The sequence below is a fragment of the Panicum virgatum genome, chromosome 4N (genome assembly GCF_016808335.1).
Source record: "Panicum virgatum strain AP13 chromosome 4N, P.virgatum_v5, whole genome shotgun sequence".
Classification (NCBI taxonomy): domain Eukaryota; kingdom Viridiplantae; phylum Streptophyta; class Magnoliopsida; order Poales; family Poaceae; genus Panicum; species Panicum virgatum.
Window position 1 is genome coordinate 224109 of NC_053148.1, and position 13352 is coordinate 237460.

A 13352-nucleotide genomic window follows, 5' to 3' on the forward strand; every position below is an offset into this window, starting at 1 on the left:
CGCAATACGGGTACGGCGATACGGCGATACGTGAGTTTAAAAAACGACATAGTGGTAGTATAGAGAGAGTATCGGAGTATCGAAGTATCGGATACGCAAGTATCGGATACGGGTACGGCTGGGTTAGTGAAGTATCGGTGATTCATAGGAGTGGATCTGGCGGCGGATGGACAGGATGGGACCGTGTGGGGCGCACCATCGCGGCTGGTCCTCATCGCACGGACGGGGGACGCGGAAGGGAATTGGGAGCAAGGTGGCAGGCTGAGGTGCGGCAGGGAAGGAAGGGCACGGGTGGGGCGGTGTCGAAGGATGGCAGGCGGCTCTGGAAGGTGGGATGGAGCGCGGCGGCGGCTAAACTGGTAGGATGACGAAGGAAAATGGCGCGACTAGGAGGGAAAACGCGCGGGGGAGGCGTGCGGGAAGCGAGAAACGGCGGGCATCGGCGATGAATTTCGGGATTGGGAGCGACCGAGCGCCATTGAATATTTGGGTCCGGAGAGTGCTTGTTTTGGGCGAGCCAAAATATTGGGTAGAGGATTGGGCCACTGTTGGAGTTTTGATTTTCAGTTTTTTACCCAAAAGTTATTATTAGGAGTATTTTTTGGGCACTCTTAGAGATGCTCTAAATCGCTTTCTTTGCTTGGCTCAAAAGTATAGATGAATGCCTCTATTATTTTGTCTATCTATCCTATTTGTTTGGATCGTAGCTATATTGTGCGACAGACATTCTGAAAATACGCTAATCAATATATTTATATAGCTTTTCATAGCAGTATACATATATAGTTGCTAGTATATATATACTCCTTCTGTCTTAAAAAACAAATCATCTTAGAATCTATGGAACAAATTAATAAGCCATCTTAGAAATTTTAGAACAAATTAATAAAAAGATAAAATGATCATATTTGCTTCTATAAGACGTGCAGCCTTAGTATTTGTAGGGCGCATGATCATTTTCAGGTTTTCTCCCAATATAAGACGTGCAGCCTTAGTATTTGTTACTATGAATTAACTCACGGAAGCAATTAACTCACAGAAGCTGAGCAGCCCAGCGACGGGAATAAAAATGGACCGATCTCTGTATTTTCTCCATCCATTCCATCCTGATCCTTTCTGTTTTCTTCCCATGGCTAGCGCTCCCGCCGCCGGCAACAAGGTCGTCCTCTCTGACGACGGCTGCGGCGAGGTCGTCCGCTCCGATGGTGATGGCGCCCGCGCTGACGGCAACGAGGTCGTCCGCTCCAATGGTGGCGGCGAGATCGCCCGCGCTGACGGCAACTTGGTCGTCCTCTCCGACGACGACGGCGAGGTCGTCCTCTCCGACGGCAAAGAGGTCGTCCTCACCGACGACGGCTGCGAGATCGTCCGCTCCAACGGCAACGAGGTCCTTTCCGACGACGGCAGCGAGATCGTCCGTTCTGACGCTGGAACATTGAGATCAATTCCATGAACAGGGTGTGGATCTGACATGGCTAAGTGGAGCTGAAGGAAAGGAGTGGCGATGGGAACAGGATAGCTGGGCAGGCCTATCTGTGCACATGAATTCCATTTGCTTTGGCGCGGATTGAAAATTTTAGATGCAATTCAAAATTTCGGTGGGAACTGACGTCTCCTGAGAGGGATGAGCGCGAGAACGGGAAAGTTTTTGGCGACGGGAAAAAAATAAGCGCTTGAAGGAAAGGGATTTAGATTTGGCGAGGGAAAAAATAAGCGCTTGCAGAATTTCGCGCGACGGGAGAACATTTACATGCCGCCATGCAGAATTCCATTTCCATGCAACAACTCTAAGATCAAAGCGATGCCGTTTGCTCTTCACAGTATCAATGCAAATCTTTGGCACCTGTGTTATTTGCTCGTGCGCCCTACAAATGGGGAATGAGGGAGTATTTAGATTTAGGACTAATTGATTTTTGCATCCATACGCACTCCTGTGCTGTATTAGTGTGTACAAGCAAATTCTTACTGGTAGAGTAGTATCATGTCCTTGTACTTGGCCTGGCAAGCGTGGGGGTCGACACAGAGGAAGCGCCGGAGGGCGCATAGAAGGCCATCCCCACGGTGGCACAGTCGCACTAGTATGCGAGCTTCGGAATGGCAGCTTGACGAATGTACCATTTGGGAAGCTATTGCAGGTGCCTTTTGCCCATGCACGAATAGGCGCACTAGCCGGTAAACTGGCTGCAACCGCAATGGAGCAGAGTGGCTGGCTGGCTGCCGAGAGAAGCGCACAAGGAGTTGGTGCCGGCCGGCGGATGTTGTGAGTGTGGGCACGCGGCGAGCACTGAGCAGCGCTCCATTTTTTTTGGGAGTGAAGGACGACAGCTGCCATCGTTTATATTTTTCACCGCGTCAGACACACACATTAAGGATGACCCTGGGTAATGTCAGTTTCACACCGCGTCAAAAAAAAACCGCAATATCGACACAAGGCATGACATGACAGGTGCCGGATGCAAGATCGACGCAGTTTTGGAAAACTTCCAGCGATATAGATCTACATATATTGCGCTGAAGTGAATGAGTGAAATAAGCCAGGAAAGAGGCATTCTGTATGCGTGTTGTTGTGAACTAGTGATAATTCATTGCCTTATGTTTAGGTACGCAAGTCATATATGACTACGTTCATTGCTCAAGTGCATAAAAGCAATAGAATCAAAGAACTTTGTATCTGTCGAAACTATTGCCTGTTGTTTGTTTATTACCGTATGTATATGTAACCTCCAGCTGAACGCGCACCTGGGAAAGATGAAGCGGAAGTACGTCTTCAGTGCAGGAACACGTAGTGAGTCCTGCGGCCGCCTCCGCCTGCCTGCTTGCCTGTCATCGTCTTCCTCTTCCTGCTTGCTCGCTCTCTATCCTCAATTATCTATCTCCCCCCTCCCTCCCTTATCCTCCTTGCATGCTCATTCCTTCACCATGGCTCCTCCGCCTTCCCCCATCGCCGCTTGCCGGCCCCAGGCGCTACTGACTCCCTCCGCCGCTTTTCCTCCTCCAAGCCCCGCCCTCTTCTCTCCTCGCCACCGCCACTGCCACCGCCACCGCCGACGCCCTCGCCTCCCCCTCTCTTCTGCTCCTGCCGCCGCAGACGGTGACGCCTCCTCCTCCGCCGTGTCCTCCGCCAACCAACGGGGACCTCCCGCTTCCTCCGTCCTCACCTTCCAGCAGGCCATCCAGCGCCTCCAGGTTCAGTTCAAGTCCTTGATCAACGCTCCCCCTTCCCGCTAATTAATTAACTTGACAAACCACACTACACCACACCACACCTACTCATCTTCTCTGCCCCCAGGACTATTGGGCCTCCGTAGGATGCGCTGTCATGCAGTGCAGCAACACCGAGGTAACCTACCTTGTTCTATTCTTCCGCATTGTCACCCCCTTGGATTGGATTGCATTGCTTTCATCGACCACTAAACTCCAGGTTGGAGCGGGCACAATGAATCCTTTGACATTTCTTAGGGTCTTAGGTCCTGAGCCATGGAACGTTGCGTAAGTTCGCCTTCCCATCCCTCATCATATTAAAATGTGTAAAGCAACTCAACTCACCCCCCCTTTTTTTGTTTAAATTCCTCCTCATTGCGCTCTATAAATTATCAATGGATATACATGACTGGCTCAAAATAATCTCCCTATAACTAATTCTCGCAATCTCAAAGTATTCAGACCACGTACTCTCTCTATGACAGTATTATATATAAGGCTAATACTAGGCCCTAATGAAACTGATATAGATGCACTTCATATCAGTTATTATCTGGTCACATCCTGCTCCAATTTCTATCGCAAATGTTTTCTTCAAGGTACGTGGAGCCAAGTATAAGACCAGACGATAGTCGCTACGGGGACAATCCCAATAGGCTTCAACGCCATACTCAGTTTCAGGTTGACTCAAGTTTCAGATACTCCATATCTTCTTTTTTTGAATTGACCAAACCATATCCGTTAGCTGATTTCAGGTATTTAATCATTCATGCCAATAGGTAATTTTGAAGCCTGATCCTGGAAATTCACAAGATCTCTTTCTGTATAGCCTTTCAGCGATAGGTATTACTAAATATGATCTAGCTTCAGTTCTATTACAAACTTTGCAACAAGAAGGAAGAATAGTTTTTTTTATTAATGGAAGGCTCAAAGGATGCATGACAATGTTCTAATGTTCCCTCTTGCACATTTTTATGAACATAAATGAATTCAGTGATTGGTTTAATTGTTTGTCTCACAGGTATCAATGTTCGTGAACATGACATTCGTTTTGTTGAAGACAACTGGGAGAGTCCGGTGAATTTCTACCTCCTTCGGGTGTTTTTTTTTGTTTTTTGTTTAATGCCGGCCCTTGTCCTGGTTGAAGTATAACTGTTTTTGCACTTGATTAGTCTCGTATATTATCATGTTGATGTTTCTTCTTATTGATGACAGGTTCTTGGTGCTTGGGGACTGGGCTGGGAGGTTTGGATGGATGGCATGGAAATCACACAGTTCACATATTTTCAGCAGGTAGATCTAACAAAAGAGTATGCATTATTTCATGATTTCCGCTCCAAATCACACGGGGACCACACGGCTGTTTGGTGTACATATCTTGGATGTGCCAAGAATGCAAACTAGACCAATACACACTCATTCGTTAAACTTTTTCTTTCAGAAACAGAAAAAGAAAACTAGACCATCCAGGTGGAACTAGGTTGTTTGTGTTAGAGAGTTTATCTCCTCTATTGGAGTCTATCCCTTCCCCTGATTTAGGAGGTCACGGTTGAGTGTTTCCCGTGACCTTTCCTTGTGCGCCAGGTCTCCCTGATCTCCTCCCTGATCCTACTCCTATAAATCAGGTAGAGGGTGATCCTAGGTAGAGGTCTCTATATATTGTAATTCCTGTGATTCAGTTGAATACAATCCACATTCGCACATGAGGTATCAAGAGATCATCACGATCCTGTGCCAAATCGCTTCCGCTAACTCTCCCTGCCCGCCGGCGCCGCCTCCCTGGTGCTTGCGCCGCCATGGCTGGCGAGTCTCCGCCGGACCCCGCTGAGGACGCCGCCGCTCAGGAGAAGGCTCGCAAGGTCCTCATCGACGCCGCCGCCGAGGCTGCCAAGGCCACCGCTGCCTCTCAGGAGCGGGTCCGCGCCGCCCAGGACGCCCTTGCCCAGGAGCGCCAGGCCGCCGCCGCCGCCCGCGATGCCGCCTTCCCTCCTTCTGCTGGTGGCGACGACGACGGCGCCGCCGACGACCTCGACACCACCGACTACGAGGCCGCCGTCATCGCCAATCTCCACGCGCAAGCGGCGGGCGTCCAGAACATCCGCGCCCTCGTGCCCGTGGTTCTGGACACCCTCTCCTCCCACTACAACCGCTGGCGCGACCTCGTCGTCCTCACCCTCGAGCGGTATGCCCTCGCCGACCACGTCCTCTCAGACACCGCCCTTCCCGCCGTGCCGTCGTGGCGGCGCATGGACGCCGTCGTCCTCTCATGGGTGCTGGGCACCCTCTCCCCCGTGCTGATGGAGTCCGTCCGCAACCGCCAGGGCACGGCTCGCCGCGCTTGGATCACCGTCGAGGAGCAATTCCTCGTCAATCGTGAAGCCCGCGCCCTCCGCCTCGACGCCGAGTTCCGTGTCTTCGTGCAGGGCGATCTTTCCATCAGAGACTACTGCCGCAAGATGAAGGGGATGGCCGACGCTCTCGGCGACCTTGGCGAGGCCATCCACGACCGCACCCTCGTCCTCAATGTGCTGCGCGGCCTGAACGAGAAGTTCGCCCACATGAAGGCCCACTTCAAGTGCACCAAGCCGTTCCCCTCCTTCGACGAGGTCCGCAACGACCTCATCCTCGAGGAGATCGACTCCAGCGCGCCCACACGGTCGCCGGCGACCGCCGACCGCCCTCGTCGCAGCTCCACCGCGGCCTGCTCCCTCCAGCGCTCCCTCTGGTAGCTCCGCGGCGCCCCAGGGCGGCTCTGGCCGTCCGCCCTCCACCAGCACCGACGGCAACTCCGGCGGGGGACGCCGGCGCCGCCGCGGCAACGGAGGAGGCACAGGCTACGGCAACGGTGGCGGCGGCAAGACCCAGTCCGCCCCGTGGCCTTCGTTCTATAACCCGTGGACCGGGCAGATCACCTTGTGGCCCGGTCCCACAGGTGGGCCGCAGCACCATGGCGGCCCAGCGCCGCGCGCGCCGTCGCCCCAGGCCACGTCTCCGCAGCAGGCCATGGTGGCCGCCCCACCGGCCCACTTCACGCCTCCTCCGGCCCACTTCGTGCAGGCTGCTCCTGGGCCGTTTCTCCCGTACGTGCCGGCACTGCAGCAACAACCTGGTGCGCCTCAGCAACCTGTTCAGCAGGCGCAACCATGGACGCCGTGGACTAGCTCCTGGGATCAGCAGTCCCTTGTTAGCAACTTCATCACAGTGAGCTTCAACCCTCCCGCCGTCACTGATTGGGTCATGGACTCTGGTGCCTCCAGTCACATGACTCCAGATTCTGGTAACATCTCTTTGTTCCGCCCCCACGCTCCTCATCCATTGTTGTCGGCAATGGATCCACCTTACCTATCACAGCATCAGGCCAATCTGTTCTACCGGGACCTTTTTTATTCTTAATGATATCCTAGTTGCTCCTGATATAATTAAGAATCTCATTTCAGTTCGTCAGTTTACAATTGATAATAATTGTTCTGTCGAATTTGACCCTTTTGGCCTCTCTGTGAAGGATCTCAATTCCTGGAGCGTGATCGCCAGGTGCAATAGCTCCGGGCCTCTCTACACCTTCGCCGCCCCTACCTCGGTGCCCTGCTCTCTTGTTGCTGCAGCTCCCTCCGTCACCTGGCATCGTCGTCTTGGGCATCCTGGGCACGAGGCTCTGTCCAAATTAGCTAGCACCTCTGCCATCAGTTGTAATAAAATTGCTAGTGATTCTCTCTGTCATGCATGCCAAGTTGGCCGCCATATTAGATTGCCGTTTGGAACCTCCTCGTCGCGGGCTCTTAAGAACTCCGATTTAGTTCATTGTGACCTGTGGACCTCGCCTATCACTAGTGTGTCCGGTTACAAATATTATCCTATTATTCTTGATGACTGCTCGCACTTTCTATGGACGTTCCCACTTCGGCTTAAATCCGAAACCTTTCCCACATTGGCTAACTTTTTCTCTTATGTGAAGACACGTTTGGTTGCACCATCAAGAGCATTCAATGTGACAATGGTCGCGAGTTCGATAACTCCTCGACACGCACCTTTTTCCTCACCACTGGCGTCCTGCTCCGGATGTCGTGCCCGTACACGTCTTCTCAAAATGGTAAAGCCGAGCGTATGATTCGTTCCATTAATAACATTATTCGCTCCATGCTTTTTCAGGCCTCCCTCCCACCCTCGTATTGGGTCGAGGGCCTCCACACCGCCACATACCTCCTGAACCGCCTCCCTACCAAACCCTTGGCTTTCGGTACTCCCCACTTCTCCTTGTTCGGTTCGCACCCCACCTATGCCCACCTTCGCGTGTTTGGCTGCGCATGTTACCCTAACATGTCCGCAACAGCACCGAACAAGCTCGCGCCTCGGTCAACCCTCTGTGTTTTTCTTGGCTACTCTAGCAATCACAAGGGTTACCGCTGTTTGGATCTCTCATCCAACAGAATCCTCACTTCTCGCCATGTGGTGTTCGATGAGGCCTCCTTTCCACTCGCTGGCTCTCGAACATCATCCACTGATCTTGATTTTTTGTCTAAGTTTGAGGTCTCGGTCTTCCCGATCGGGCCCTCCCCTGCAGGTGCTCCTCACCACGCCTCGTTGGCGCCTCGCCCGCTGCGGTCGCTGCGACCAACGTCGCACCCGCTCCGGCCGCTGACGCCCCAGGCCCGCACCAGGCCCGCAGCTCCTGGTGCCGCTCCTACACTCCGCGCCACGCGCGGCCTCGGCTCCTTCGTCATCGCCCGCGCCACGCGCGGCCCCGTCGCCAGCGCCTTGTGCGGCCTCGTCACTAGCGCCCGCGCCACGCGCGGTGTCGTCGTCGTCGTCAGCGCCCGCGCCATGCGCGGCTCTGCCTCTACTGGTGTACAGCCGCTGACCTCGTCCGGCCGCTGTGCCAGCACCGCCGGCGCCTTCTTCACCACCTGCCGCCACTGTCCCAGCTCGGTTACTACCTGGTGCTGTCCCCATTGCACCGGTGGTTAACCAGCATGGGATGGCTACCCGTGGCAAGTCCGGCTTCCGTCAGCCGGCCGCGTACACCGCCACAGTCCTCTCGCCGGTTCCGAAGTCCTATCGCAGCGCCCTCGCCGATCCCAATTGGCGCGCTGCGATGGAAGAGGAGTATGGTGCCCTGCTCTCCAACAACACGTGGGACCTTGTTCCACGTCCCCTCGGCGCCAACGTCGTCACCGGCAAGTGGATTTTTCGTCACAAGTTTCATGCTGACGGCTCTCTCGACAGATACAAGGCTCGCTGGGTACTACGTGGCTTCACACAGCGCCCTGGTGTTGATTATGATGAGACCTTCAGCCCAGTCGTCAAGCCTGCAACTGTTCGCACTGTTCTGTCTCTAGCCCTCTCTTAGAACTGGCCGGTGCATCAGCTCGACGTCAAGAATGCTTTCTTGAATGGCACCCTCAGCGAGACAGTCTACTGCTCCCAGCCCACAGGTTTTGTTGATCCCACCCAGCCTCATGCTGTCTGTCGTCTCAACAAATCATTATATGCTCTGAAGCAGGCACCCCGTGCATGGTACAGTCGTTTCGCTGCACATTTGCTGTCTTTGGGATTCACTAAGGCCAAGTCAGACACCTCTCTGTTCGTGTATCGCCGCGGGAATGACACAGCCTACTTACTGCTGTATGTCGATGATATTGTTCTCACTGCCTCCAGTCTGGACTTTCTTCGTCGCATCATCTCTGCTCTCTAGAAGGAATTCTCCATGAAGGATCTTGGTGTCCTCCATCACTTCCTGGGTGTGGCAGTACAGCAGTGTTCTGAGGGCCTCGTTCTTTCGCAGCGGCAGTACACCCTGGATGTGCTTGAGCGAGCTGGTATGACTGGCTGCAAGCCGTGCAGCACCCCTGTCGACACTCATGCTAAGGTCTCCTCCACGGATGGTGCACCTGTCAGCGACCCGACTCAGTACCGCAGTCTGGTTGGTGCTCTGCAGTATCTCACCTTCACCAGACCCGACATATCGTATGCAGTTCAGCAGGTGTGCCTCTACATGCATGATCCTTGGGATGGCCATCTCTCCGCGGTTAAGCGCATCCTGCACTACCTGCGAGGGACGCTGGGTCATGGTCTTCTTCTGCGCCCGTCTTCGACCTCGGCTCTCGTTGTCTACACGGATGCTGATTGGGCTAGTTTCCCGGACACTCGCAAGTCTACTCCCTGCTACGCTGTGTTCCTTGGCGACAACCTAGTGTCCTGGTCCTCCAAGCGGCAACCCACTGTCAGTCGGTCCAGTGCAGAGGCAGAGTACCGTGCTGTGGCCAATGGCGTGGCCGAGGCTTGCTGGCTTCGTCAGTTGTTGCAGGAGCTACACAATCCCCTGACGACCAGCACATTGGTCTACTGTGATAATGTCAGTGCCGTCTACCTGTCAACCAATCCAGTCCAACACCAGCGCACGAAGCATGTCGAGATCGATCTCCACTTTGTCCGCGAGCGTGTTGCTATTGGAGATGTCTGTGTTCTTCATGTCCCGACGACATCCCAGTTCGCAGACATCTTCACCAAAGGGCTTCCGACTTCAGTTTTTTCTGAGTTTTGCTCCAGTCTGAACATCTGCTCCATCGACGTTCCGACCGCGGAGGGGTGTTAGAAAGTTTATCTCCTCTATTAGAGTCTATCCCTTCCCCTGATTTAGGAGGCCACGGTTGAGTGTTTCCCGTGACCTTTCCTTGTGCGCCAGGTCTCCCTGATCTCCTCCCTGATCCTACTCCTATAAATCAGGTAGGGGGTGATCCTAGGTAGAGGTCTCTATATATTGTAATTCCTGTGATTCAGTTGAATACAATCCACATTCGCACTATCAGTTTGCATCAGGAATAAAATAGCGCCCAAAGTAGAGACTTTATTTATTCAAAACTAGATATCCTAGGAGGAACTGGGTGATTTTGCATCATCAAATCGTTTATTCAGAACTTTTCATTTGCTATTCCTGTCTAAACTCTGTACTTTTTTTGTATATCAATTATTGTAGTCAGGAAGCCTTCCATTGCAGCCAGTTTCTGTTGAAATAACATATGGACTTGAGCGTATCCTCATGTCACTTCAGGTCAGTCCAGTAATGTTCGTATACTTCCCTTGTACGAATCATGCATATACAGTGTTCTTTATTTCTATTTTTTTCCTGTATAGAATGATAAACATTACTCCTCTTGGTTTTGTTGATTATTGATCCTTGACTCCTGTTTGTTTGTAGCATAACAATTGTGGTACTAACTTTTCCGTTGAGATTATTTCCACCTTTCTGTGCTCGGTAGTATGACCTTTGAAAGAGCTGACCTTACTTTAGTTTAGATGTTGTGACAGGGAGTTGACCATTTCAAGAATATACAATACACCGAAGGAATTACATATGGAGAGCTATTTCTTGAGAATGAGTATGTTTCTTCTTGACTGTTTTGGATGATATGCTTATATTTTCTTTTTCTTTAGCATTATCCCTGCATTTCCTCCTCCTCCTACTATATATCATGCATAGCAATTTTAACTGTGCTTAAGCTTAGGACCTTGTGTAGGAGAGAATAGAGATGCGTATAATGATGTGGATGTATTACATTGAGGCCTCGGCCTGTATATATGAGAGTACAAGACTTGGGGGGCAAGGCTCCCTGGGATACATATGACAGTCTACGATACGTATATCTACAACTACCAAATATACTCTAATACTCCCCCGCAGTCACAGCGGGAGCACCGCAAACGGTGAGACTGGAGAAGAAGCCAAAGCAGTAGCCAACTGACTGACCCCCCCCCCCCCCCCCCGCAGTCATAACGTCGGTGTGGTGCGGATGCTGCGACTGGAGAGAACCGGCGAGTAACTCATGCGGATGGTAGCCCTTTGTGCCGATGTCGAGGTAGCCGAGCTGGAGGGCGAGGAGCCATGGTCGAAGATGTTGTGCATAGGATAGCCGTGGTCGACGTAGAGCTGTCGAGGTTGCCGAAGACAAGGTAGCCGCACATGAAGCCGTGGGCGCACGAGGAGGCGCCATGGTGGTGGCGTAATGGAGAAGACGCCGGAGACGAAGATAGCGATGCGTCGAGGCAGTCGTAGAGGGAGCGATGCCGAAGTCGATGCAGTCAGGCCATCGTGCGACACATGCCCGAGTTTGACAGGCTCGGGAACGCATCGGGGACGATAGGCACGTACCGGTGTTGCCAATACCGAACGTGCAAGGGAGGATGCACAACCAGACGCTGTCGCCGAGGGGGACCAGCAGAGAAGGCCTCCATGGCGGTCATAGGCGCATAAGAAGGCGAGGTAGAAGATGCCAACGCCTGCTGTTGCTGGAGTAGACGAAGTAGTCGGGGACGAGATGGCGACGCTGGCGGCGTGGTTGTGCTAGACGAAGCGAGGAGGGGAACCCAGAGTTTTTTAGCACAAGGCCGAATGATCTGGATGACGTGGCGGCTGCGCTCGAAAGAGACGGCGAAGAACTCGTACAGCTTGACTAAGACCATGCGCGGGGCGCGCAGCGACGAGTCGACGATGAGGTCGGAGACGTGGTCGACGGCGGTGAGGAAGCAACGGCGGAGAAGACCACGGGGTGACGCCACTGCTGTCCGAAGAGGCGACGCAGCGACAGCCCTCCGTGCTCGGTGAAGGGCGTGCTCGACGAGGACGGACGTCACGGGAGCCGGGTGGATCACGCACATCGGCTGATCAAACCAAGTAGCGTGAGGCGAGACGACGGTGGGCGAAGTCGGTGAAGGCGTCCCGATCGGTGAAGGCGACGACGAGCCGGCGAAGGTCGACGTGCGGACGAGGCGGCGATGTAGGCGGCGCAAACGAGTGCCCCCTAGGGTGCCGGCCATCTCGCCATGCCGCAGGGTCGGAGAGGAAGAAGAGGCCGGTGAAGTCGACGCCGACGTCGAAGTAAAGGCGCGAGGTCGACGGGCGGTGGGCGATGCAATCTCGATCAGTGATCGAGCAAAAGAAAAACAGTGCAACAGCTTCTCTGGTAGGACCTCTGGGGTGCCTGTAGAAGGAAGGGGCGCCCTCACCCTTATCTCTCTGTCCTCTGCCCGCAACCCGTAGCAGAGCACAAGCGAGAGAAAAAACAGAGGGGCGAGGGAGCAATCCGGCGGCGGCGTGGATGGGAGGGGGGCGGAGCCGCAGATCCCACCGGATCGAGCGGCGAGCTCGGACCGGCGATGGTGGAGGGCTGCCACAAGCGGATCCCCCAGCCAGACGCGGATCCTACCGGATCGGGCGGATCCCCGCCTGGATCCATGGAGCGGCGGCGGATCCCGCCCAGAGGAGGCGGCGGCCAACGGCGGATCCCGCCAGGGCGGGCGGCGATGGAGGGGAGAGCGGAGCGGTGACGCCGCCACGCAACCCGCCGGCGACGAATCCCGCCGTGGTGGGCTGCGCGACGCGGGATCCAAGTGATGAGGTCGACGAGGTGAAGCAGAGGTTCCGCCAAGGAGCGAATCATCGATGGGCGAAGCACCATGCGGGAGTCCCCGCTACCACCATGGCAGCACAGGGAAGAACGCAGGGAGACCGCGACTGCCACCACGGCAGCGCAGGACGGGGCCGTCGGCGACGGCTTCCATGGCGATGGCGAGGTACGCTCGATCTGCTGCTGCTTGACGCGGTACGGCGGCGGACTAGATGGGTCCGCCACGGAGGAGGGCGCTGCCCCCGGCGGAGGTCATGGACGACCTCCCCGGGGGCGCGCTAGGAGGCCGTCGAGGGGACGCCCTGGATGAGCGCCGTGGGAGACGGCCGACGGCGCAAGAGGCAGGGGCGAGGCAGCGGAAGGTTTAGGTCAGGTTGTTGTAACCCTAATCTCGTGATACCATGTAGGAGAGAATAGAGATGCGTATAATGATGTGGATGTATTGCATTGAGGCCTCGGCCGGTATATATAAGAGTACAAGACTTGGGGGGCAAGGCTCCCTGGGATACATATGGCAGTCTACGATACGTATATCTACAACTACCAAATATACTCTAATACCTTGTTTCTGGTTTCTTGACTTCAGGAAGGAGATGAGTGCGTATTATTTAGAGCATGCGGATGTCAATCACATTCGAAAGAACTTCGATGATTTTGAAGAAGAGGCTCGCTCTTTATTATCATTGGGTCTGCCAATTCCGGCGTATGTTTGAATGATTTTTGTACCAAATTCTTTTGGACTGAAAGCAATTA

At 54.0% G+C, this 13352-nt stretch overlaps 1 protein-coding gene across 8 annotated transcripts in view; it reads left to right on the top strand.

Annotated features, from left to right (window-relative positions):
* The first annotated feature begins 2860 nt into the window (after positions 1-2860).
* Positions 2861-13352, top strand: part of LOC120671446 (glycine--tRNA ligase, chloroplastic/mitochondrial 2-like) — a 32156-nt gene continuing 21664 nt past the window's right edge. For 6 of the 8 annotated variants that reach the window (XM_039951774.1, XM_039951776.1, XM_039951775.1 and 3 more), the window contains exons 1-10: positions 2861-3186; positions 3290-3340; positions 3422-3489; positions 3801-3882; positions 3981-4044; positions 4223-4278; positions 4417-4494; positions 10172-10246; positions 10504-10574; positions 13186-13302. In XM_039951774.1, coding sequence (XP_039807708.1) covers positions 2920-3186; positions 3290-3340; positions 3422-3489; positions 3801-3882; positions 3981-4044; positions 4223-4278; positions 4417-4494; positions 10172-10246; positions 10504-10574; positions 13186-13302 — 929 coding nt within the window. In that variant the 5' untranslated portion in view covers positions 2861-2919. Of the gene's footprint in view, positions 3187-3289; positions 3341-3421; positions 3490-3800; positions 3883-3956; positions 4045-4222; positions 4279-4416; positions 4495-10171; positions 10247-10503; positions 10575-13185; positions 13303-13352 lie in introns of those variants that run through there. The other 2 variants (XM_039951781.1, XM_039951780.1) reach the window with 2 other exon arrangements.